Below are 23,404 nucleotides of genomic sequence, written 5' to 3' on the forward strand. Positions count from 1 at the left end.
TCCCCATCTTCCTTCAGCTTCTTCTCCTCACCAACAATCCAAGGCACTCGACCCAAAACCTCAACAGTCCATTTCTCTCCATTGCTGCTCTCCAGCTTCTCATCATTTGCTCCACATTCCAGCTTCTCCACTTGTGTTTCTCAACAGAATATCTTACTTGCTTTAGAGTTATTTTAACTTTTTCTAGTATGTTCATTGAAGTTAATCATTGCCTGTTTATTTCTGAAATTTGGAAACAGTGCAGCCATCAGTTGAACGCTACTATAGTGCAAGTTATCCGTGTTCGAATACGCTACTGTCTGTTAAGAGTTTGTATGTTCTTCTTGTACCAGGTGATTCGGTTTCCCACATTCCAAAAAGCGTATGGGGTTTATAGGTTATTTGGTGCATTTGGGGCAGCACAGGCTCATGAGCCGGAAGTAGCTGGAACCATGCTATATCTCTTTAAAAAAAGACCAGTTGTTTTCTCTGGAGCATAGGAGGTCGGGGTGGGGTGGTGGGTGGGGGGTGGGAGAAAATTTAAGGGTGATATGCAGGACATATATTTCACACTTAGTGGTGGGTGCCTGGAGCAGGGGAATGTGGTAGGGAATTATAGATGGTCGCCAGGAAGGAGCTGAAGAAAGGACAGGACAGTTCTGTGGGGATATGAGAAGGCCTTGGCATGTAGGATTAAGGAGAACCCGAAGGTATTCTATGCATATATGAAGAACAGAAGGATAATGAGAATGAAGATAGGGCTGCTGAAGAATAAAGAAGGCAACATGTACCTGGAAGCAGAGGAGATTAGGAAGGTCCTAAATTCATGAGAAAAGTATCTTAATCAGGGTGAGGTCAGAATAGAGAACAGACTTGTGTGCTGGACAATGTTGAAATGAAGTGTTGGACCTTATTAAAAACATCAAGATTGATAAGACCCCAGGGGCGGATGTGATGTACCCCTGGTTGCTGTGAGAAGTGAGGGAAGAGATAGCTGGGACAGTATCTATAATCTTTGAGTTCTCTTTAGCCACAGGGGAGAAGTCCGAAGATTGGAGAATGGCAAAAAAGATAATAGCGAGTATCCTGGGAATTAGTCTTATGTCAGTGTGTGAAAAATATTGAAGAGCTGGAACTTTTTTCTTTGGAGCAAGATTTTTAAAAGGATGAGAGGAGAATTAATAGAGATTATGAGAGACATAGATAGGGTGGACAGCTAGCACCAGCCAGGGCAGGATCAGCAAACACCAGAGGACATATATATAAAGTGAAGGGAGGGAGGTGAAGGGTAGACATCAGGGGTAAGTTTTTTTATGCAGAGTTGTGGGTGCCTGGAATGCCTTGCAGGGGATGGTAGTGGAGGCTGAAACTTTAGGGAAGTTTAAAAAGACTCTTAGACAGGGCACATGGATGGAATAAAAATAGAGGGTTATGGGTTAAGGAGGGTTTAGTACTTTTTGGTAAGGAATATATGGGTTTGTACAACATTGAGGGCCAAAGGGCCTGTACTGTGATGTTGGGTTCTATGTTCTAATATTGTATGAATTGAAATGGGTTGCCATTGGGAGATACTTTTACAATGGAGAGAGTGAAGTTGCTCAACAGAACAATCTCTAAGTCTGCATCCAATCTCTCTGATGTAGAGGAGGTCACAGCATGAGCACCGGATGCAGTAGATGACCCCTGCAGATTCACAAGTGAAATGTTACTTCACCCAAATGGTGTAGGGAGGAGATGTGGCTGGTGGTGTGATAATGATATAGATAGTGGAAATTCTGGAGGCTGATATATTGGATGTGGAGACTGTTGGGGTGGTAGGTGAGGTCAAGAGGAATCTTGACCTTGTATTTGGGGGCAGAGGGGGCCCAGAGCAGATGTGCAGGAAATGAAGGATATGCCGGGAGAGTTGAGTTGAAGGTAGTGGAGGGGAACGCACTATTTTTGAAGGAGGACATCTCAGATGATCTTGCATGGAAAACCTCGTCCTGGGAGCAGATGTGATGAATCCTTCCAGGGGACAGGTGTGCAGAGGTGTAGTTGAGGTAACTGTGGAAGTTGGTCGGTTTGTGGAAAATGTCTGCGAGAGTTTGTCTGCCGAGATGGAGACGAGAGATCAAGAAAGGGGAGTGTTGAACATGGACCGAGTGAATTTAAGGTTGGGGTGGGAAATTGGCAATAAAGTGGATAAAGTTGATGAGCTCATGGGTGCATGAGGTAGCACCGATGTTGTTGTCAATGTAACAGAGGGAGAGTTGAGGAGTCTTTTCTGTGTAGGATTGTAGCATGGATTGCTCCACGTAGCCAACAAAAAAAGGAAGACATAGCTAGGGCCCATGTGGATATCCATGGCTATCCCTGTGTATTGGAGAATGTGGGATGAGCATGTTCTGCCAGGTAGGTGGTGGTGGAGGGGGATTGTTTGTACCTGTTGTAAAACACAAAAATCTGTAGACACCATGGTTGGTAAAAACACGATGCTGGAGAAACTCAGCAGGTCAGACAGTGTCTTATATAGCAAAGGTAAACATACATAACTGATGTTTTGGGCTTGAGCCCTTCATCAGGATATGGATGGCCAAGGAAGGGAGATGGCTGGAAGTGATGAAGTCAGATATAGTGCGTGAAATGATGGCTTGATGTTTTTGGTGGGGTCCTGTTAAAAGCATAATAAGAGATGTCTGAGATCTATCATCTGGCTTTCGAAAGGTATAGATCAGTACGCCAGACCACTGGGTTTTCTGGTAGATTCAGATTAGTGTAGAGAGAGTGGAGAGGAGAGCATCCTGAGGGGATGAGATTAGAACAAGTGAGGGGAGTGGTGACGTCAAGATAGTTGTGTGTGGGAAATATAAAGATCCAGAGTTGGCAGAAGGCTGGAGTGGGATGTCAAAGAGGAGGAAGAAAGTTTAAGGGGGAGAAGGGGTCTGCGCAGTGGGGGGGGGGGGGGGGGGGAAGGGGTGGAAAATCCTGTAGGAAGAAGTGGACATGGAGCTAGAGACGTCGGAAGAAGAGTTTGGCATCATCGTGTGCACGAAATAGGTACCCTACACCAGTATTCGTTTTCAAATGCAGAATTTGAGAGAGGAATTAGAATCAAGGTGGAGAGTGGAGGGAGAGAAGAGTGTTCAACAAACCACATTTCATACATGTAGCAGAAGAAAGAAAGAGGACAGAGAAAGTTCAGTTGGGAAAAGAAACGGGAAAAAAAAATGTGTGTATGAGGACAACTATGGCAGGGCAGAGGCCAGGGAAAAGGAATCAAAGTAACACTTGAGCCTTACTCGTATTTTGTATTGTGCAGTGACAAAACTGTTGGAAGTGCACGCTCACTTACTTCCTGGCTTTTGCCAGTGTTTACATTCATTTTAATTTTAAAATATAAATTTAGAGATACAGCACAGTAACAGGCCCTCAAGTCCGTGCCGCCAAATACGCCAATTATCCTACAAAGCCGATATGTTTTTGGAGGGCAGGAGAAAAACCAGGCAGACATACAAACTCCTTACAGATAGCACTGGATTCAGACCCAGGTTGTTGGTGCTGTAATAGCATTGCTATAACTGCTACACTAATCGTGCCGCCCGTGTCTTCACCATGCTGGCGGCATGCTCTGCTGCTCTAGTCCATCCAAACAGCCCCTTATTTTTACACAGCATGTGCTGAACCTGATGGGAAATGAAGTCGTCAAAAAAATCCCGAACTACAGGAAGGCATTGACTGTGCGTCTGAAGCAGCTAACATACCTGGATGACCGTCCAGTTTTTCCAAAAGACAGGTAGGTCACCAGGAAACTCTTGGGTGGTCTCATGTCACACATGCTCATTCCAAGGTGTGTTATCTTTTATGAAAGGAGTCATCCCTTGGGCAAACTAGAAGAGAGCCTATCATTATACCTTTAGAGTAGGAAAATGTTAGAGGTATACAAATCATGAGGGGTACAGATAGAATAAATGTAAGCAGACATTTTCCACTGAGGTTAAGTGAGATTAGAACTAGATGACATGGATTAAGGTTGAAAGGTGAAATATCTAAAGGGAACATTAATTGGAACTTCTTCACTTAGAGATTGGTGAGAATGTGGAATGAGCTGCCAACTAAAGTGATGAATGAGGGCTTGATTTTAACATTTAAGAAAAAGCTGGATGTCAGTGGATGGGAATGGTCCAATAGCAGGTCAATGGAGTATAAAATAAGGAATAAAAATGAGGACAATAAAAAAAATATGCAAGAAAAGTGTTAAGAAAGAAATCAAGAAGGCTAAAAGAAGGCATGAAGTTGCTTTGGAAGATGATGTGAAGAAAAATCCTATGGCTACATGAAGAGCAAAAGATAATAAGGGACAAAGTTGCTTTCCTTGAAGATCAGAATGATCAGCTTTGTATGGAGCCAAAAAAGATGGGAGAGATCTTAAATCACTCAGGAAATGGGCATAGAGTCATGGGAAGTCAGGAAAACAAAGTGAGGTCAATGAACCTATACAGATTAAAGAGGAGGAAATGCAAATAATGGTGGATAAATCCCCAGGGCCTAACAAGATATTCCCTCGGAGCTTGAGGGAGACTAGTGTAGAAATTGCAGGGGCTCTGGCATAAATATTTAAAATGTCCTTAGCCACGGGTGTGGTGCTGGATAATTGGAGGGTAGCTCACGTTCCATTGTTTAAAAAAGGCTCCATAAAGTAACTCCAGAAATTATAAGACAGTGAAATGTCAGTAGTAGATAAACTATTGGAAGATATTCTAAGAGGTTGGATATACAATCATCTGGAAGGCCAGGGATTGATTTGCTATTGTCAATATGGCTCTGTGTGTGGTAGGTCATGTTTAATCATAAGAGTTTTTCAAGGAGTTTACCACTAAAGTTGGCAAAAGAAAGGCTGAGGATGTTTTCTACATGGACTTAAGTAAAGCCTCTGGCAAGGTCCCACATGAGAGGTTAGTCAGGAAGGTTCAGATGCTCTGTATTCACTGTGAAGTAGTAAACTAGATTCTTCAATGGCTGGACGTAAGAAGCCAGGGAATAGTGGTGGATGATTACTTCTCAGACTGGAAGCCTGTGACTAGTGGTGTCCCAAGGATCGGTGCTAGGACCATTGCAGTTTGTCATCTATGTTAATGATCTGGATGATAATGTGGCAAATTGGATCAGCAAGTTTGCAGTTGACACTAAGATTGGAGGCGTTATGGACAGCGAAGAAGGTTTTTGAAATTTGCAGAGGGAGCTGGATCAGCTGGAAAAATGGGGTGAAAAGGCCAGATGGAATTTAATGCAGACACGTGTGAGGAAGGACAAACCAAGAAAGGACAAACATAGTAAATCATAGGGCACTGAAGAGTGTGGTAGAACAGAGAGATCTGGGTATAGAGATATAAAATTCCCTGAAAGGGGTGTCACAGGTGGATAGGGATGTAAACAAGATTTTTCAGCATATTGGCCTTCATATGTGAGTTGGGATGTTATGGTAAAGTTGTACATGACATTGGTGAGGCTAAATTTGGATATTGTGTGCAGTATTACTGTTATGAGTCCAGAGGCTTCCAAACCTAGCAACAATAGACATGCACTGTGACAAAGTGTTATTTAAACAAAAGTTGCTTTTAATTACCTTTGAACATGAAAATAGAATCACACTTTAACTTATCTCTATTGACTTACTTAACCCCCTTCTAATTCGAAGTGCACATTTGTGGAAGTTCAGCAAAGTTCTTTGGTTCAAAGTCCAATCTCACTGATTGCAGGCAATTCTTGTATTGTGCACGGAAGTTAACATTAATAAAGTTAATATTAACATGTAAATGGTTACCAGTCAGAAGGGTTCTTGTTAATTTTCAGAGTTTTTCTTCTTTCAGGTCACCACAGAGTTCATTTCTGTTTCTCCTATTCCAAGGGAAACACCAGACAGCCAGTCCTCTCCTTTAACCAGAGCTTGGCAGCTTGTCCTTCAAGAACTGATGTCTGTGTGTCTCTCTCTCTCCTCTCTCTCTCTCTCTCTCTCTCTCACTCACTCACTCACTCACTCCAACTCTGAGAGTAAAGCCTGTTTTTTCTGCTCTCTGCCTGCAAAGATCACATGACCTTCCAGACAGTAAATGCTCTTTTCCCAGACAAAGCTACTAATGCCTGTTGTTACATTTGTTGACTTTTTCAAATAACAGTCCATCATGAGTCTGAGCACTTGTGCTAAAGCTCCTGTAAAAGTTCTGTGTTTTAATGTGTTTGTGTGTGACCTTCTCTAACAAAGCTTTCCCAATTTATCTCCCAAACACCTCGATATACTCTGTCACAATTACAAGCTCCTGTTTTAGTAAAATGGATTATCACTATAAGGGATGGTATAGACAGTAGGGACTGAATGGTCACAGTTAACATTTAACATTTCACACAAGCACCAAGCACAAAGCACAACATAAGTCACAGCCCAGCAATAATTCGATAAATTGGATGAACTGAGGGAAGGTATGTCGCAGTTTGTTCTAGAATTTGATACATTTGCAAAGCCATTGTGATTTTGGAAGGTAGAACCATGCTGACTGCTGAAGAGAACACAGCTTTTTGAAGCAGCACTTGTGGCCAGACATTCAGAGCAAAGCATGCTCTGTGAATGACTGGGCCTTTTCGGTTGATTTACTCTGCCAGAAGGGTCTTTTTGGGAAGCAAAGCAGTCCATTTTAAGTGTGACTAGCAGTGAAGGTACTTGGAGAGACTGGTGGCAGGGTGTTGGATGGTTTGAGCAGGCCGGTCAGTTTGAGTCTTGCCTACAAAAGGACCAGGAGTTCATGAGGATGGACATTTCTTCAAAGGCAATGCAAGAAGAATTCGTGAGTCTGTAGCAGCCACAACTCCAGTGTTCCCATGAGTTCAACGTTTATTTCTGGGCATCAAATTTCAAAGTCCTTTGCTTCAACACTGAATTTGAAAGACTGAACTTTGAAGAAACTTTGTGGATTTGCGTCTGGTAATCAGAGAGCACGCATGCACACACACACACACACACACACACACACACACACACACACACACACACACACACACACACACACACACACACACACACACACACACGTGCAACCATAACAGGCACATGCGCACACACACGTGCAACCATAACAGGCACATGCGCACACACACGTGCAACCATAACAGGCACATGCGCACACACAGAGCAACCATACCTACATATATAGACACACGCACACACGCGCGCGCACAGACACACACGCGCACACGCACACACACACACACACACACACGCGCACACACACACACACACACACACACACGTGCAACCATAACAGGCACATGCGCACACACAGAGCAACCATACCTACATATATACACGCACGCACGCACGCACGCACACACACACACACACACACACACACACACACACACACACACACACACACACACACACACACACACACACACACACACACACGTGCAACCATAACAGGCACATGCGCACACACAGAGCAACCATACCTACATATATAGACACACACACACACACACACACACACACACACGTGCAACGATAACAGGCACATGCGCACACACAGAGCAACCATACCTACATATATACACACACACACACACACACACACACACACACACACACACACACACACACACACACACACACAACAAGACACCTGCTCATAGCTGGGGATACATTCAGTATTAAGGATAGTTTAAAAGTAAAGACAATAATTTAAGAGTCAGAAATAAAATTAGTGTCTTAGATTTAAACACTGTCTTGTTAATTGTCAATTGCTGCTTGTTACAAGCAGTTCGTAACAAAATTAGGGGTTCGTTGTCTGGGATCCTTACCACATTTGGAGATAATTGAAGCTTAACCAAATTGAGAGACTTAAATTGTATGTGCTACAGAAGACAGCACAGAATTTGGGGCTTTGTAATTGATAAAATTTCAATTGGGTGATTAAATTCCTTTTTGCAAGCTAATTCAGTCTTGGGTGTGTATGTAAAAGTAGTGATGGGTATTGAATGATTTTTGGAGGCACCGACTCCTGAAGAGATATAGAAGGCAAAATAGGATGATTTAGTGAATATTGCTCAACCGTTGGGACTTGCTGAAGGAAAATTATCTGAAAGAGGAGGAGATAAAGGAAATTATAGTAAGGGAATATGAAGAAAAGGAAAAGTTTGAAGAGGCAGAGTTAGAGAAATTTCCTGAGAATAAATTCATTAAGCAGCAGGAAAGGATTGAGTTAAAAAAGATTGAGGGAGAGGAAAAAAGGCAAGGACTGTTTGAGTTAAAAAATGGAGATAGAGGATGCAGAGAGGCAAAAGCGATACAAGGCAGAGGAAAAAATAATACAAATAGGGTTAGAGGAAACAGAGGAGGTTCAAGGCAGAGCAGAGACAAGGCAGAATTCTACCTTCTCGTCCAATTGTGAAGTTTTTAACCAGTAGAGGTGAGGTTAGTTCCTCCATTTGATGAAAGTGAAATTGATAAATACTTTCAACATTTTGAAAAGGTAGCTGAGAGTTTAAAATAGCCACAAGATCAGTGGTCCCTCATGTTACAAAGTGTAATTAAAGGGAAAGTACAGCAGGCTGACTCAGCCCTTACTAAAGAACAAGCTGGTCATTAGGAGATAGTTAAAAAAAAAGCCATGCTTCAAGCTTACAAATTGGTTCCTGAAGCTTAGACAAAAATTCAGGAGTTTGAGGAGATCAATGAATCAATCTTATATAGATTTTGCCTATGAAAAAGCTGGGTGCTTTGACCGATGGTTCTTATCAAACAAAATTAAGATGATTACAACAGGTTAAGAGAACTGATGTTAGTTGAAGAAATCAAAAGGTGTGTTCCTAATGATATAGAATCTGCTAAGTTAGCCAATGTGAATGGTCTGACCCACAAGGTTAAATTTATACCTAATAAAACATTTCAAAAGGTAAATGTGGTTCATCCCAGTAAATATGAAAATAAATCAGGAAATAATGTGAGAATTAAAGATGAAGGGAAGCATGAAAGGGAAAAACCTTCAGTTTCCCTTTGCCATTATCGTAGAAAACATGGTCATGTGATGGAAAATTGTTATAAACTGAAGAAAAAGAAAGAGGCAGCATCAGATGTGTCTGTATTCAAAAAGATGAGAGACCTGGAAACAAAGAAAGTTTCAGATCTGCTGACAACATTAGGGATTGGTTTAAATATTTTGTGTCGGGTTTAGTTTCGGTAAAGGAAAGGGCACCACAAGTGCCAATGTACATACTTTGAGATACTGGGGCAGCCCAGTCACTTGTGTTTTGGAGTTTGGTGATGAGACTGGCATGGGTGAAATAAATTTAATCTGAACTTTGGGAGGTGAAACAGAGCCAGTATCTTTGCATAGGATATTGTTGAAGTCAGAAATAATTAATGGGATGGTTACTACTGGGATTCGAGAGAGTTTACCAATAGATGGAAGTTCATTGATTTTGAGAAATGAGTCAGCAGAAGGTCAAATGGGTTCTGTGGTGAAATTGACAGAGGAACCAGTTATTGATAAGGTAAAGACCAATTTTTGAAATCTATCCAGCCTGTGCAGTGACTCGGGCAATGGCAAAGAAACTTGATAAGTAAGATAATATTATTGAAAAGGAAGAACAATTTTTAGATTGAGTGGATTTGTCAGAAACTTCTTGTAGACCAGGATATTGATGTTGAACCTGAAAATAAGGATTTTTCTGTATCACGAAAGGAATTGATAGGAAAACAGAAAACAGATAGTGATCTTGCTGAGGTGAGAAATAATGTTTAATCTGAGGAGTAAATTCAGAAAGTGCTATTTGGATATTATCTTAAAAATGGTGAGTTTATGAGAAAGGGATATTCCTTCTAATGAGGAATGGGCAGTTATTCATCAGGTTGTAGTTCCTAATGTCACGAGCCCAGAGGCCCCCAAAACCCAGCAGCAATTGATATTCACCAAGACAAAAGGCTGATTTTAATTATCTTTAAACATGAAAATAAAATCAAACTTTAACTTATCACTTTTGACTTACTTAACCTAACTTAGCCCCCTTCTAATTCTAAGCGCACATGTATGTAATGTGTGTGTAAGTTCAGAAAAGTTCTTTGGTTCACAGTCCAATCTCACTTCTCATTCCTCCAAGTTCACTGGTTGCAGGCAATTCTTATGCTGTGCACAGGATTTAACATTTATAAAGTTCACCAGGCTTTTGTAAATAGTTACCACTCAGGAAGGTTCTTGTCCCTTTTAGGGTTCTCCAGATGATAACCTCTTTCTTTCAAGTCACCACAGAGTTCCTTTTTGTTTTACTTATTCCAAGTGGAACATTAGACAGCCAGTCCTCTCATCTTGCATGAACCACAGGGCTTTAACCAGGCTGAATTAAGAATCCATCTTCCAAATGGGGTTTTCCACAAACTTTCCAGCTTGTCCTGTTCCAATCCCAGTTGCTGTTGCTGGCTGTAACACTGTAGAAGTGATCTGTGTGTGTCTCTCCTTCTCCCTCTCTCTGAGAGAAAGCCTGTTTGACTTTCTCTGCTTGCAAAAACATATGTTCCTCTCAGAACAGCTCCAGTCAATCTGCGGCTCCAAGAAGATCTTTCATCTGTTGCCTTTTTTCAAATAACAATCCATTAGTTAATTCTCTTTGGCCATCTCCAAAGCTCTAGCAAAAGCTGTGAAACTGATATGTATAGCATTAGAAAAGCTCCAGTATTTCAAATAAGATCTGTTTTAAAGTGTTTGTATTTAACCTACTCTAACAAACCTTTCCCAATTTATCTCCCAAAAACATATCTATAAACTCTGTTGTAGCAGGCGCATGGTATTGCGAACCACCACCTTCTTCACAGACTTACCTGAGACATCGCAGACTAGCAGTGCTGGGTGCCAAAGTACAGTGAGTGGATCAGATTAAGCCCCTGCCTAAAGGTGCGGGGCGCTAATGGCTTATAGCTTTAACAGGACCTGGAGCTGTTCACTAACGAGCTCATTAACAGGCAGGGAATAAAAGGTCTGTGTATGTCTGCAATAAACCAGTCTTCAGTTGACTACCTTTGTGTGTTTGCCTTTATTTAGTACCATCTACCGTAGTAGCCACTACAAATTGGTGAACCAAAGTTAAGATTCAATGAATTTGAATCATTATGGAAAAGGAGAAAATTTCAACAACTGCCGCCGTGCGCGTCGAAAGAACCAAAGACTTGTTGATCCAAACCAAGGCTTTTATTAATGACCTGGTCTGGCTAGGAGCAATCCTTTAAGACCTGCCAAGTGTGGCTACACTCACAGCCAATCACAGTCATCTTACACTTTCTTCTTTGGCTTGGCTTCGCAGATGAAGATTTATGGAGGGGTATGTCCACGTCTGCTGCAGGCTCGTTGGTGACTGACAAGTCTGATGCGGGACAGGCAGGCATGGTTGCAGCGGTTGCAAGGGAAAATTGGTTGGTTGGGGTTGGGGGTTGGGTTTTTCCTCCTTTGTCTTTTGTCAGTGAGTTGGGCTCTGCGGTCTTCTTCAAAGGAGGTTGCAGCCCACCGAACTGTGAGGCGCCAAGATGCACGGTTGGAGGCGATATCAGCCCACTGGCGGTGGTCAATGTGGCAGGCACCAAAAGATTTCTTTAAGCAGTCCTTGTACCTCTTCTTTGGTGTACCTCTGTCTCGGTGGACAGTGGAGAGCTCGCCATATAACACGATCTTGGGAAGGCGATGGTCCTTCATTCTGGAGACGTGACCCACCCAGTGCAATTGGGTCTTCAGCAGCGTGGATTTGATGCTTGTGGATTCTGCCAGCTCGAGTACTTCGATGTTGGTGATGAAGTCATTCCAATGAATGTTGAGGATGGAGCGGAGACAGCGCTGATGGAAGCGTTCTAGGAGTCCTAGGTGATGCCGGTAGAGGACCCATGATTCGGAGCCAAACAGGAGCGTGGGTATGACAACGGCTCTGTACAGGCTGATCTTTGTGTGTTTCTTCAGGTGATTGTTTTTCCAGACTCTTTTGTGTAGTCTTCCAAAGGCACTATTTGCCTTGGCGAGTCTGTTGTCTATCTCTTTGTCGAATCTTGTTTCAGATGAAATGGTGCAGCCGAGATAGGTAAACTGGTTGACCCTTTTGAGTTTTGTGTGCCCGATGGAGATGTGGGGGGGCTGGTAGTCATGGTGGGGAGCTGGCTGACGGAGGACCTCAGTTTTCTTCAGGCTGACTTCCAGGCCAAACATTTTGGCAGTTTCCGCAAAACAGGACGTCAAGCGCTGAAGAGCTGGCTCTGAATAGGCAACTAAAGCGGCATCGTCTGCAAAAAGTAGTTCACGGACAAGTTGCTCTTGTGTCTTGGTGTGAGCTTTCAGGCGCTTCAGATTGAAGAGACTGCCATCCGTGTGGTACCGGATGTAAACAGCGTCTTCATTTTTGGGGTCTTTCATGGCTTGTTTCAGCATCATGCTGAAGAAGATAATAAAGAGGGTTGGTTCGAGGACGCAACCTGGCTTCACGCTGTTCTCAATGGAGAAGGGTTTGGAGAGCACATTTCTGTATCTGACCCGACCTTGTTGGTTTTTGTGCATTTGGATAACCATGTTGAGGAACTTGGCGGGGGGGCATCCAAGGCGCTCTAAAATTTGCCAAAGCCCTTTCCTGCTCACGCTGTCAAAGGCTTTGGTAAGGTCAACAAAGGTGATGTAGTGTCCTTTGTTTTGTTCTCTGCACTTTTCTTGGAGCTGTCTGAGTGCAAAGACCATGTCAGTAGTTCCTCTGTTTGCGCGAAGGCCACACTGTGATTCTGGGAGGACATTTTCGGCGACACTAGGTATTAGTCTATTAAGGAGAATCCTAGCGAAGATTTTGCCTGCAATGGAGAGCAGCGTGATTCCCCTGTAGTTTGAGCAGTCTGATTTCTCGCCTTTGTTTTTCTACAGGGAGATGATGATGGCATCATGAATGTCCTGAGGCAGCTTTCCTTGGTCCCAGCAGAGCATGAAATACTCATGCAGTTTGGTATGCAGAGTTTTGCCGCCAGCCTTCCAGACCTCTGGGGGAATTCCATCCATACCTGCTGCTTTGCCACTTTTCAGTTGTTCAATTGCCTTATATGTCTCTTCCCGGGTAAGGACCTCATCCAGCTCTAGACTCAAGGGTTGTTGAGGGAGCTGGAGCAGGGTGGATTCTTGGATGAGCGGTTGGCACTGAAAACGGATTGGAAGTGTTCTGACCATCGATTGAGGATAGAGATCTTGTCGCTGAGGAGGACTTCGCTGTCTGAGCTGCGCAGAGGGCTTTGAACTTCGGGTGGGGGGCCATACACCGCCTTTAGCGTCTCATAGAAACCCCTGAAGTTGCCAATGTCAGCGCTAAGCTGGGTTCATTTGGCGAGGCTAGTCCACCACTCATTTTGGATCTCCCGGAGTTTGCGCTGAAGATGGCTTCATGCGAGACGGAAGGCTTATTTTTTTCTCTGGCCAGGAAGGCTTTGCAAGGTGAGCCTGGTGGGCAGATCACTTCTTTGCCAGCAGCTTCTGGATTTCCTGGTTGTTTTCGTCAAACCAGTCCTTGTTTTTCCTGGTGGAGAAGCCCAGTACCTCTTCAGTGGATTGCAGTATGGCCATTTTCAGCTGATCCCAGTGGGTTTCAGGAGACGTGTCTGTGAGGCAGTTTGCATCCTCGAACTTTGCTTGGAGGTTTGCCTGGAAGTTTCCTCTCACTACATCTGACTGCAAGTTTCTAACATTGAACCTCTTTCTGGGGCCTCCACTGTTCTTGAACTTTGGCTTGAAGTGAAAGTTGAGCTTGCAGCGAACAAGCCGGTGGTCAGTGTGGCATTCCGTGCTGGGCATGACCCTGGTGTGGAGCACATCTCGTTTGTCTCTTCCTCGCACCAGAACGTAGTCCAGGAGGTGCCAGTGTTTGGATCGGGGATGCATCCAGGTAGTCTTCAGGCTGTCTCTCTGCTGGAAAAGGGTGTTAGTAATGACAAGCCGCTGTTCTGCGCAGAGTTCCAACAGGAGGCACCCGTTGTCATTTCACTTGCTGACACCATGCTTGCCAAGGATTCCTGGCCAGGTTTCTGAGTCTTTGCCGACGCGAGAGTTGAAGTCGCCAAGGATGACAACCTTGTCGGCTGTAGGGGTGCGTTGGATGAGGTTGCGCAGATCAGTGTAGAAATTGTCCTTTTCTGCTGGTTCCCGTCTGAAGGGTTGGAGCATAGACACTGATGAGAGTGATGCATCGCTTGTTTTGAAGGGGGAGTCGCATGGACATGATCCGTTCAGAGTGGCCTGTTGGGATTTTTTCGAGTTTGGAGGCAATGGAGTTCTTGACCATGAAGCCTGACCATGAAGCCTGAGGCTTGCCAAACCAGTAGAGTGTGTAGCCCGCGCCGTGTTCTTGGAGGCTGCCTACATCTGCAAGGTGGACTTCGCTGAGAGCGGCTATGTCGATGTCGAGTCCGAGGAGTTCATGTGCGATGAGGGCAGATCGACGTTCAGGTCGGTGGCTGTCAGCCTTGTCTAGCATGGTTCTGATGTTCCAGCATGCTAGCTTGAGTTTGTGTGCATCTTTAGAGGGGGAGGACGTGGACCTGTCCTTGGGCCTGCGCAAAGGAGCTTTTAGGTGGAATGCAGTGTGCGTAATACTGACCCCACCCTTTACACCCATGTGCCCTGGTCAAGCAAGCTGGGACGTGGCAGCAAGGTCCTTGGGTTGTAGGTTTTATATCAGAGTGACCTTCTCCTATGCAGGTTGCTTAACCGGGCTGAAGAGGCCCGCCTCCCCTTTTAGGTCGAACCATTTCTGGAGATCTATGACCGCTGTCCATAGTTATGGAGTGGTGCGCCCTGGAATCGGCCTGCCTGCGCTTACTCCTGCCGTGGCCGTGTAAAGGGGATGCAGCATTGGTTGAGGATCAGAAAGAAAAGTTCTAGTAGAAATTTTTAAGACTGGAGAGAGCTCTGCAATGGAGTTCACAGTTGTTAGTGTTTAGACTATTTGTTTTTGAGGTGTGTATTAAACTCTGATATACACTATACAGTTCTCATTGACCGCTCTTGGCCCGGGGCTCGGCTGCCAACGGTCGGGCTGTGCGGGCTGCCGGGGTTTGCCTGATGATGGTGGCCTGCGTTAGGAGCTCGGGCAGCGGTGCGGGTAGTCCCGGTTTCGGCTGGCTGTCTCTCCCCGCGATGCGGCCGTTACCTCAGGCGGACTCAGGCAGGACCTCGAGCCCACCCCCGGGCGGCAGCGTGTCCTCGGGCCTCCGGCGGCGGCAGCAACAGGAACTCGGGCCCCCCGGGCGACAGCAACAGGACCTTTGGCCTCCGGCAGTGGCAGCAACAGGACCTTGGGCTCCCCCACCATCTACACTACCATCTGTATATATACACATTGGAGATAGAATCTGTACTATCACAGGCAGTTAATGCATTTGGGCTTCATTTACCTCCTTTCTGGACACATCAGCCTCGAATTTGGTTTCTTCAAGCTGAAACCCAGTTTCGTCTTCGTGGTATAACAGCGGAAGACAAAATTTTGGCATGCCGTGAGTACATTGGATGCGGCCACTGCATCGCAAGTAAGCAAATTTATTGCTCATCCTCCGGCAGAAGACCAGTATACCAGGTTCTGCCAGTTTCTTCTTGACACATGCGCCTTTTGAATGTGGAAGACGTAGCTGACAATAATCCATCAGACCTGATGAATGAGATACTGGCATTGTCAGATGGTCATTCCCATTGTCTGTTTTTCAAAACGTTATTTCTGTCAAAACTTCCAGCTCACGTGTCCATACCCATTGGTAACATGGATTTCTGCCGTCCCCATGACGTGGCTCGAGAGGCTGACAGGCTCTATCGTACTCCTACACAAGAGTCTGGCCCCAATACATCTCGTTTTTGCCGCAGAAGCATCTCCCGCATCCTACCAGCCTCCTGTATCTGCAGTCCAATCCAAGAAAGAGGAACATGCTGATGTACATCAAGAGTGGTGTTTTTACCATTGCCGCTGGGAAACAATGTCCATAAGTGAGTCCAGCCATTTACCTACTACAAAAAGAAGTCGGAAAACGAGAGAGCTGGCAGCTGGCATACATACATTGTACCTTCAGGACGCTGTGGGTAAGCGCAAATTTTTTGTAGACACAAGTGCTGAACTTAGTTTGAAAGGACGCATAAAAAACGCCACTTGACCCTGCGAGCGGCAAATGGAACTGCCATTCCAAGTTTTTGCACTAGACGAATCGCAATCAGAATAGGTGGAACCACGTTCCATTGGAATTGTGTCCTCACTTCTGTTGCTCAACCCATTTTGGGTGTGGATTTTTTACATTCCCATGAGTTATTGGTTGACATAAAATGCAGAAAATTAGTTCACGTCACCATCTTTCAGACATATCCACAGCTTGGAATACATACGTTACACAAGGACGCATATACTGCTCTACTCAACAAATTTCTCCATGTTCTTACCCCTAACTTCAATGCCTCAAGAACAGCTCATGGTGGGTCTCATTATATAGACACATCAGGTTCACCGGTCCATGCCAGGGCTCGTCGTCTGGCACCTGATAAATTGGGAGAATTTAAAGCAATGGAAGAATTGGGTATTATCCGATGCTCAAACAGCCCTTGGGCCTCAAGACAGGCGGATGGAGACCCTGCAGCAACTACCGTAGGCTTAATGATGTCACTACACCTGACAGATACCCAATTCCACACATACAGGATTTCACCGCCAATCTGCATCATTGCCGCATATTTTCAAAGATTTATTTGGTTAAGGGATATCATCAGAGATTCATGAGAATGATATTCCAAAGACAGCAATTATTATGCCATTTGGTCCTTTTGAATTCCTCATAATGCCATTTGGTTTAATGAATGCTGTGCAAACTTTTCTGCGGCTTATGGGCGCTCTAGGCAGAGATTTAGACTTTGCATATATTTATTTGGATGACATCCTTGTAACAAGTCAAAATGAGCAAGATCACCGCCTGCATTTGCGCTGCCTTTTCCAATGGCTCCAAGACTGGTCTGACAATTAACCTCGACAAGTGTCAATTTGGCAAGTCAACCATAGAATTCTTAGGGCAAAAAGTTATAGCAAACGGCAGATCTCCGTTATCAGGCAAGGTAGACGACATCCGTACATTCTCCAGACCTGTCACAGTCAAAGGGCTACAGAAGTTTTTGGGAGTGATACATTTTTATCACAGATTTATTTCCAGGATTGCTGACATCCTGCAACCCCTGTTTGACATCATCTCTGCTCCAAACAAAAATGTTACCTGGACCACAGAGGCAGAGGCCGCATTTATGTCCGCCAAAGAGGCATTAGCCAAAGCAGCAATGCTTGCGCATCCAAATCCTGAAGCTGCTTTGATGCTTAGCACAGATGCCTCGGGAACAGCTTGGGTGCAGTTCTGGAACAATAGGCCAAAGGCCATTATCAGCCCCTTGCCTTCTTTAGTCATTATCTAAGACCAGCAGAAATGAAGTATAGCACCTTTGATCGAGAACTATTAGCACTTTATCTGGCTATAAGGCATTTTCGTTATATCTTCAAAGGGTGACATTTCACCATATTCACAGACCACAAACTGCTCATTTTTGCCTTTAGCAAAGCCACAGATCCTTGGTTGGAAAGTCAACAATGACATTTGTCCTGCATTTCGGAGTTTACTACGGACATATGTCATATTTCGGGAAAGGACAATCTGGTCGCAGATGTGCTCTCAAGATCAACTCTGTGCCATATTCAAGGTGGAGTCAACATTGCTGAACTGGCTGCGGCACAATCCGTGGATACAGGCATACAGTACAGCTATTACTGGACTCGACATTCAACAGGTGGCACCACAACAAGGTAGTCCAGAACTCCTTTGTGATGTATCATTGGGCTATCCTCGACCATTGGTCCCATTATCTTGGAGACAGTGTAGGACTTCATTCAAAATAATGTCAAACAAGTATATGTGGCATAGGCTAAAAAAAGATGTTGTGCAATGAGCACAAACAAGTATATCCTGCCAATCTGCGAAAATTCAACACCACACCAAGGCACCCCTGCAGCCTTTCTCGACAATACGCAGAAGATTTGAGCAAGTGCACGTGGATCTGGTTGGACCATTGCCAGTATCACAGGACATGAGGTATATTCTCTCGGTAGTAGACCGCTTCACACTCTGGCCAGAGGCCATTCCATTACCAGTCAGTGATACTGAGGCATGTGCGAGAGCGTTCATCTTAAATTGGATTGCTAGACTTGGAGTGCATACACACATAACTTCGGACCATGGACCACAGTTCACTTTGGCGTTATGGGCTTCCTTGGCTTATTTTTGTGGTACATAGTTCCACCACACTACTGCGTACCATCCGCATTCCAACAGCCTGGGGGAACGTTTTCATCGACAACTTAAATCCTCACTGAAGGCCTGACTCACTGGCCCCAGCTGGGTCGATGAACTACCTTGGGTTCTACTAGGAGTACAAAAAACTCCAAAAGAAGATCTGTCTGCATCGTCTGCAGAATTGATGTATGGTATGGATCCAGGAGATATTCATTTCAGACATGGACGTCCTGCAAAACTCTGCAAGGGTATTGCTAACAGAAAACCATCCTCTACCAACTGGCATGGCAAACCTAGGCAACAAGTGCCCCAATTGCTATTAAACGAAGACAGATTCCAGGGCACCGTTACTAAAACCATATGAAGGACCATTTCATGTGATTAAGAGAGATGGAGTGGTAAATACATTAGACATCTGAGGGCAACCGCAGCTCTTCAGCGTGGACAGACTTAAACCCACCCATACAGACCCTACTTCATCAGTTCAGTGCCCTCAACCCAGGAGACATGGACGTCCTCCTAAGTGAAGCGTGTCTGGCATCTTAAGTTATGGTGACGATTCTGGGGGGAGTGATGTAGCGGGTGCACAGCGTGGTATTGTGAACTGCCACCATCTATACACAATCAGTTTTAACATCCTGACACATCGCAGGCTAGCAGTGCTGGGCGCCAAAGTACAGTGAGTGGATCAGATGAAGCCCCTGCCTCAAGGCTTTAACCTGCTGGTCCTCTGGACTAGCAGCTGTTCACTATCGAGCTCAATAACAGGCAGGGAATAAAAGTTCTGTGTATGTCTGCAATAAACCACTCTTGAGTTGACTATCTTTGTGTGTGTTTGCCTTTATTTAGTTGCATCCACTGTAGTAGCTGCTACACTGTTCACACTTTTCCCCTTTAAAGAAATTTTAACTTGAGTTAAAAATCAGTTATAACTAAACTGTCTTTAAAATCACTAAAGAGATAACAATACACAATATATGTTATACAGGTACACGATCCTTTATCCAGAACCTTTGGGGGAGAGTGTGTTCTTTTTCGGATTTTTCTGGATTTCGGAAAGCCCACCCGAATTGTGCTGCCGTATCCACCCCACCCCCTTCCAGGTTCCTGGCTGTCTCCCCCAACCGTGGTCCCTCGACACTCAGGCCGTCTCCCCTGGCTGCCTCCCCCGACTGGATTTTGGAGCTTTCCAGATTTTAGATGTCTGGATAAAGAATTGTGTACCTGTAATAAAGTTAACCAATGTTGAAAGTATTTCTATACACAATCAATTTTAACATCTTGACAAACAATCTGCTATCACATTATTTATACCTCTGATATGATTAATTTTTAGATTATATTCTTTTAATATTAAACTCCAGTTTTATTCTTCAATTTATTCAAAAAGACCAAAGCATTATGGTCAGTAAATATCACAATTAGTTCATGAGAGGTACCAAGATATACATCAAAATTCTGCAGAGCAAATATGATAGATGACAGTTCTTTTTCAATAGTGGAATAGTTCCTTTGTTGAACATTGAATTTTTTTGAAAAGTAGGCAACTGGATGGTCAAAGTCATTGTTTTTTTCAATAAAACTGCTCCTGCTGCTCCCTCACTGGCGTCCACTGCTACAGAAAATGGTTCTGTCAAAATCAGGAGATTTTAACACAGGGCAATGGTATAGCATCTCATTTAAATTTTTCAAAGCTGTCTGACAAACTTTAGTGCACACAAATTTCTCCCCTTTCTTCAAAAGGTTGGTTAAAGGAAGACCAACCTCAGCAAAATTTCTGCAAAATTTCCTATAATATCCTGCCATTCCTAAAATCTTCTCACTGCTTTCTTGCCATTGGGAATAGGAAACTCAGAAATTGCATTCACCTTAACTTTGCCATGGCCAACTACATAACCCAAGTATGTTACCGTGGCATTTGCAAATTGACTTCATGCTAAATTAACAGTTAAGTTTGCTTTGGATAATTTTGCAAAAATTTGTCCAATTCCCTTAGATGTTTTTTCCATGTGTCACTTTTTGTGACCAAGTCATCATTATAAGCATCTGTGTGTGTTCACCCTTGGATTACCAAACTAATCATCCTTTGAAATATTGCAGGGGCATTTTTTATGCCAAAAGGTAACACATTATACTCATATAAACCGGATGGAATTACAAAAGCCAAAATATTCCTTCCTCTCTCAGTTAAAGGCACACACCAGTAACCCTTTAACAAACCTAACTTCGTAAGAAATTTGACTTTGCCAATTTTATTAATACAGTCATCTATTCTTGGAATAGGATAATCACCTCTCCCCAGGAGTTACAGCTTCAATTCTCTTCTCTCCATCTCAATTTTTAATTTCTCTAATTAAAACTGTCCCTTTCAATCTTTTCCACTTCATGTTTTCTTTGTACTTCATCATCCTCCCTCCATATTTCAGCTATCTCTAATTTATATTTCTTCCATTTTTCAGCTTCCTCTCGCACATATTTCCTCCATTTTTGAGATTCCCCTACCTCATATTTCCTCCATTTTTTAGCTTCTCTGCCTCATATATCCTCTGTTTTTCAGCATCTTCTCTGTTTTTCAGCCTCCAATGCCCCCATTTTTCTCTTTCTTCTTCCACCTTCAGTTTCTCCAATTCCAATTGCAACTCAACAGATCTATCTTCTGGAAAATTTTCTAAGTCTCTCAACAAATTTTCCCTCACCTATATAATATTGTACTATAATCATCTGTATTTGTATTTTCCTCATCCAATGCTTGACTTCAGTCAGGTTTAATGCCTTAGAAATAGCCATCTCTTCCTTTTTTCTCTTGCTCTGTAATTCTGCAGGTAATGGTTGTGACAAAAATGTATCAACATTCATTGCTGCTCTTTTTCCACACGCAAGCTTTAAATTAGTTTGAAAAAAAAACAATTCACTAATAAATCCACAAAAACTCCAATTTTCAATCTGAAAGGATGAACCCCTATAAAATGTTTGGAGCCCAGAGGATCCCAAAACCCAGCAGCAATAGATATTCACCAAGACTAATGGTTACTTAAACAAAAGTTGCTTTTAATTATCTTTAAACATGAAAATAGAATCAAACTTTAACTTATCAATATTGACTTAATTTAACTTAACCCCTTTCTAATCTAAGCGCACGTGTATGTAATGTGTGTTTAAATTCAGCAAAGTTCTTTGATTTATAGGTCAATCTTACTTTTCATTCCTGCAAGTTCATTGATTGCAGGCAATTCTTACACTGTGCACAGAATTTAACATTTATAAAGTTCACTAGGCTTTGGTGCTTGAAAGGTAAATGGTTACTGCTCAGGAAGGATCTTGTCGTTTTTCAGAGAGAAATTCGGTGTTCCAGGACACCACAACTGATTTATTTCCAACAGCCACTTCAGTGTCTTGTTGACGAAACTCCGGGTTCTCCAGATGATAACCTCTTTCTTTCAGGTCACCACAGAGTTCCTTTTTGTTTCACTTATTTCAAGTGAAACATTAGACAGCCAGTCCTCTCCTCTTGCGTGTACCACAAGGGCTTTGGCCAGGCTAAACTAAGAACCCACAACCTGTCTTGCTGATGGTGTTTTCCACAAGCTTGCCAGCTTGTCCTGTTCCAGTCGCAGCTGCTGTTGCTGTCTGCAACACTGTAGAAGTGATCTCTGTGTCTCTCCCTCTCTTTCTCTGTGAGAGAAAGCTTGTTTTACTCTTTCTGCTTACAAAACCACATAACCCTCTTAGAGCAGCAATTCCCCTCCAGACAGAAGGTGGCTCTGACAAGCTCTTTTATCTGTTTCCTTTTTATAAACAACAATCCATTAGTGAAGTCTCTTGGGCACTCTACAATGCTTTTGTAAATGATCTTGGTGCCAGCCTGTCTAGCTGGAGCAGAGCTCCAGTATTTTAAATAAGATCAGTTTTAAAATGTTGTATGTGACCTACATAACCTGCACCAATTTCGCAATAGTTTTTAAAAGTTAAGACTATAGTTTAAGAGTTAGAAATAAAATTACCATTCTAAAATTAAATACTGTCTGGTTCATTGCCTAATGCTCCACTTATGTGCAGTTAGCAACATCGATTTTGGTCACCTAACTACAGGAAAGATATCAATAAGATAGACAGAGTGCAGAGAAGATTTACTAGGATGTTGCACGGACTTTGGGAACTGAGTTACAGGGAAAGGTAAAAAAATGAGGGGAGATTTCATAGAGGTATTTAAAATTATGAGGGGTAGACTTCTGCTGAGGGTAGGTGAAATACAAACCAAAGGACATGGGTTTAGGGTGAAAGGGGAAATATTTAGGGGGAACATGAAGAGTAACTTCTTCACAGAGAAGGAGTGTGGAATGAGCTGCCAGCGGAATTGGTAAATGTGGGTTCAATTTTATAATTTAAGAAGATTTTGACAAATATATGACTGGAGAGCTATGAAAGGCTATGTGCAGGTCAGTGGGACTATGCAAAAAAATGGTGCAAGACAGACTAGAAAGGCAAAAGTGACTTGTTTCCATGCTGTAATGTTCTGTGATTCTCTGGTTCTAATGAGACTAGGCAGAATAATAATTTGGCACTGACTAGATGGGCCGAAGGGGCTGTTTCTGAGTTGCAGACTTTGATGGTTCAATGGTTCTATCTGGTTCCAGCCAACAAATACAGAATTGGACAAATACATTCACCGTTTGCTTTGGTAGAATTTGAACTCTTGATTTCTGGTCTACATGGGTGGCACAGGTAGTGTGACGCTATTACAGCACCAGCGACTTGGGTTCAAATCTGCTGCTGTCTACAATGAGTTTGTACATTCTCCCATTGTCTATGTGGGATTTCCCAGGATGCTACGGATTCCTCCCACCTTTCAAAACATAAAGGTTGTAGGTTGATAGGGTATAATTGGGTGTCACAGGCTCATGTCCAGGAAGCCCATGTCACTGTGCTGCATCCCTAATTTAGAACATTGAGCATTACTGCACAGTATTGGCCCTTTGACCCATGATGTTCAGCTGACTCATATATACAATATCTAGCAAAAGAAACTGGAGCCTCCTTATCTTATAATCATATATTTTTCTTTCATCCATGGGCCTGTCTAAGAGGCAATGCATTCCAGCA

At 43.4% G+C, this 23,404-nt stretch overlaps 1 protein-coding gene across 6 annotated transcripts in view; it reads left to right on the plus strand.

The window, feature by feature from the left end:
• The window catches only part of LOC138740896 (dynein axonemal assembly factor 1-like), a 297,316-nt gene that overhangs the window by 152,555 nt on the left and 121,357 nt on the right, over positions 1-23,404 (plus strand). For all 6 annotated transcript variants that reach the window (XM_069894183.1, XM_069894219.1, XM_069894191.1 and 3 more), the window contains one exon: positions 3,633-3,754. In XM_069894183.1, the coding sequence (XP_069750284.1) occupies positions 3,633-3,754 (122 nt within the window). The remainder of the gene's footprint in view (positions 1-3,632; positions 3,755-23,404) is intronic.

This window comes from Narcine bancroftii, chromosome 1 (assembly GCF_036971445.1).
Source record: "Narcine bancroftii isolate sNarBan1 chromosome 1, sNarBan1.hap1, whole genome shotgun sequence".
NCBI classification, from domain to species: domain Eukaryota; kingdom Metazoa; phylum Chordata; class Chondrichthyes; order Torpediniformes; family Narcinidae; genus Narcine; species Narcine bancroftii.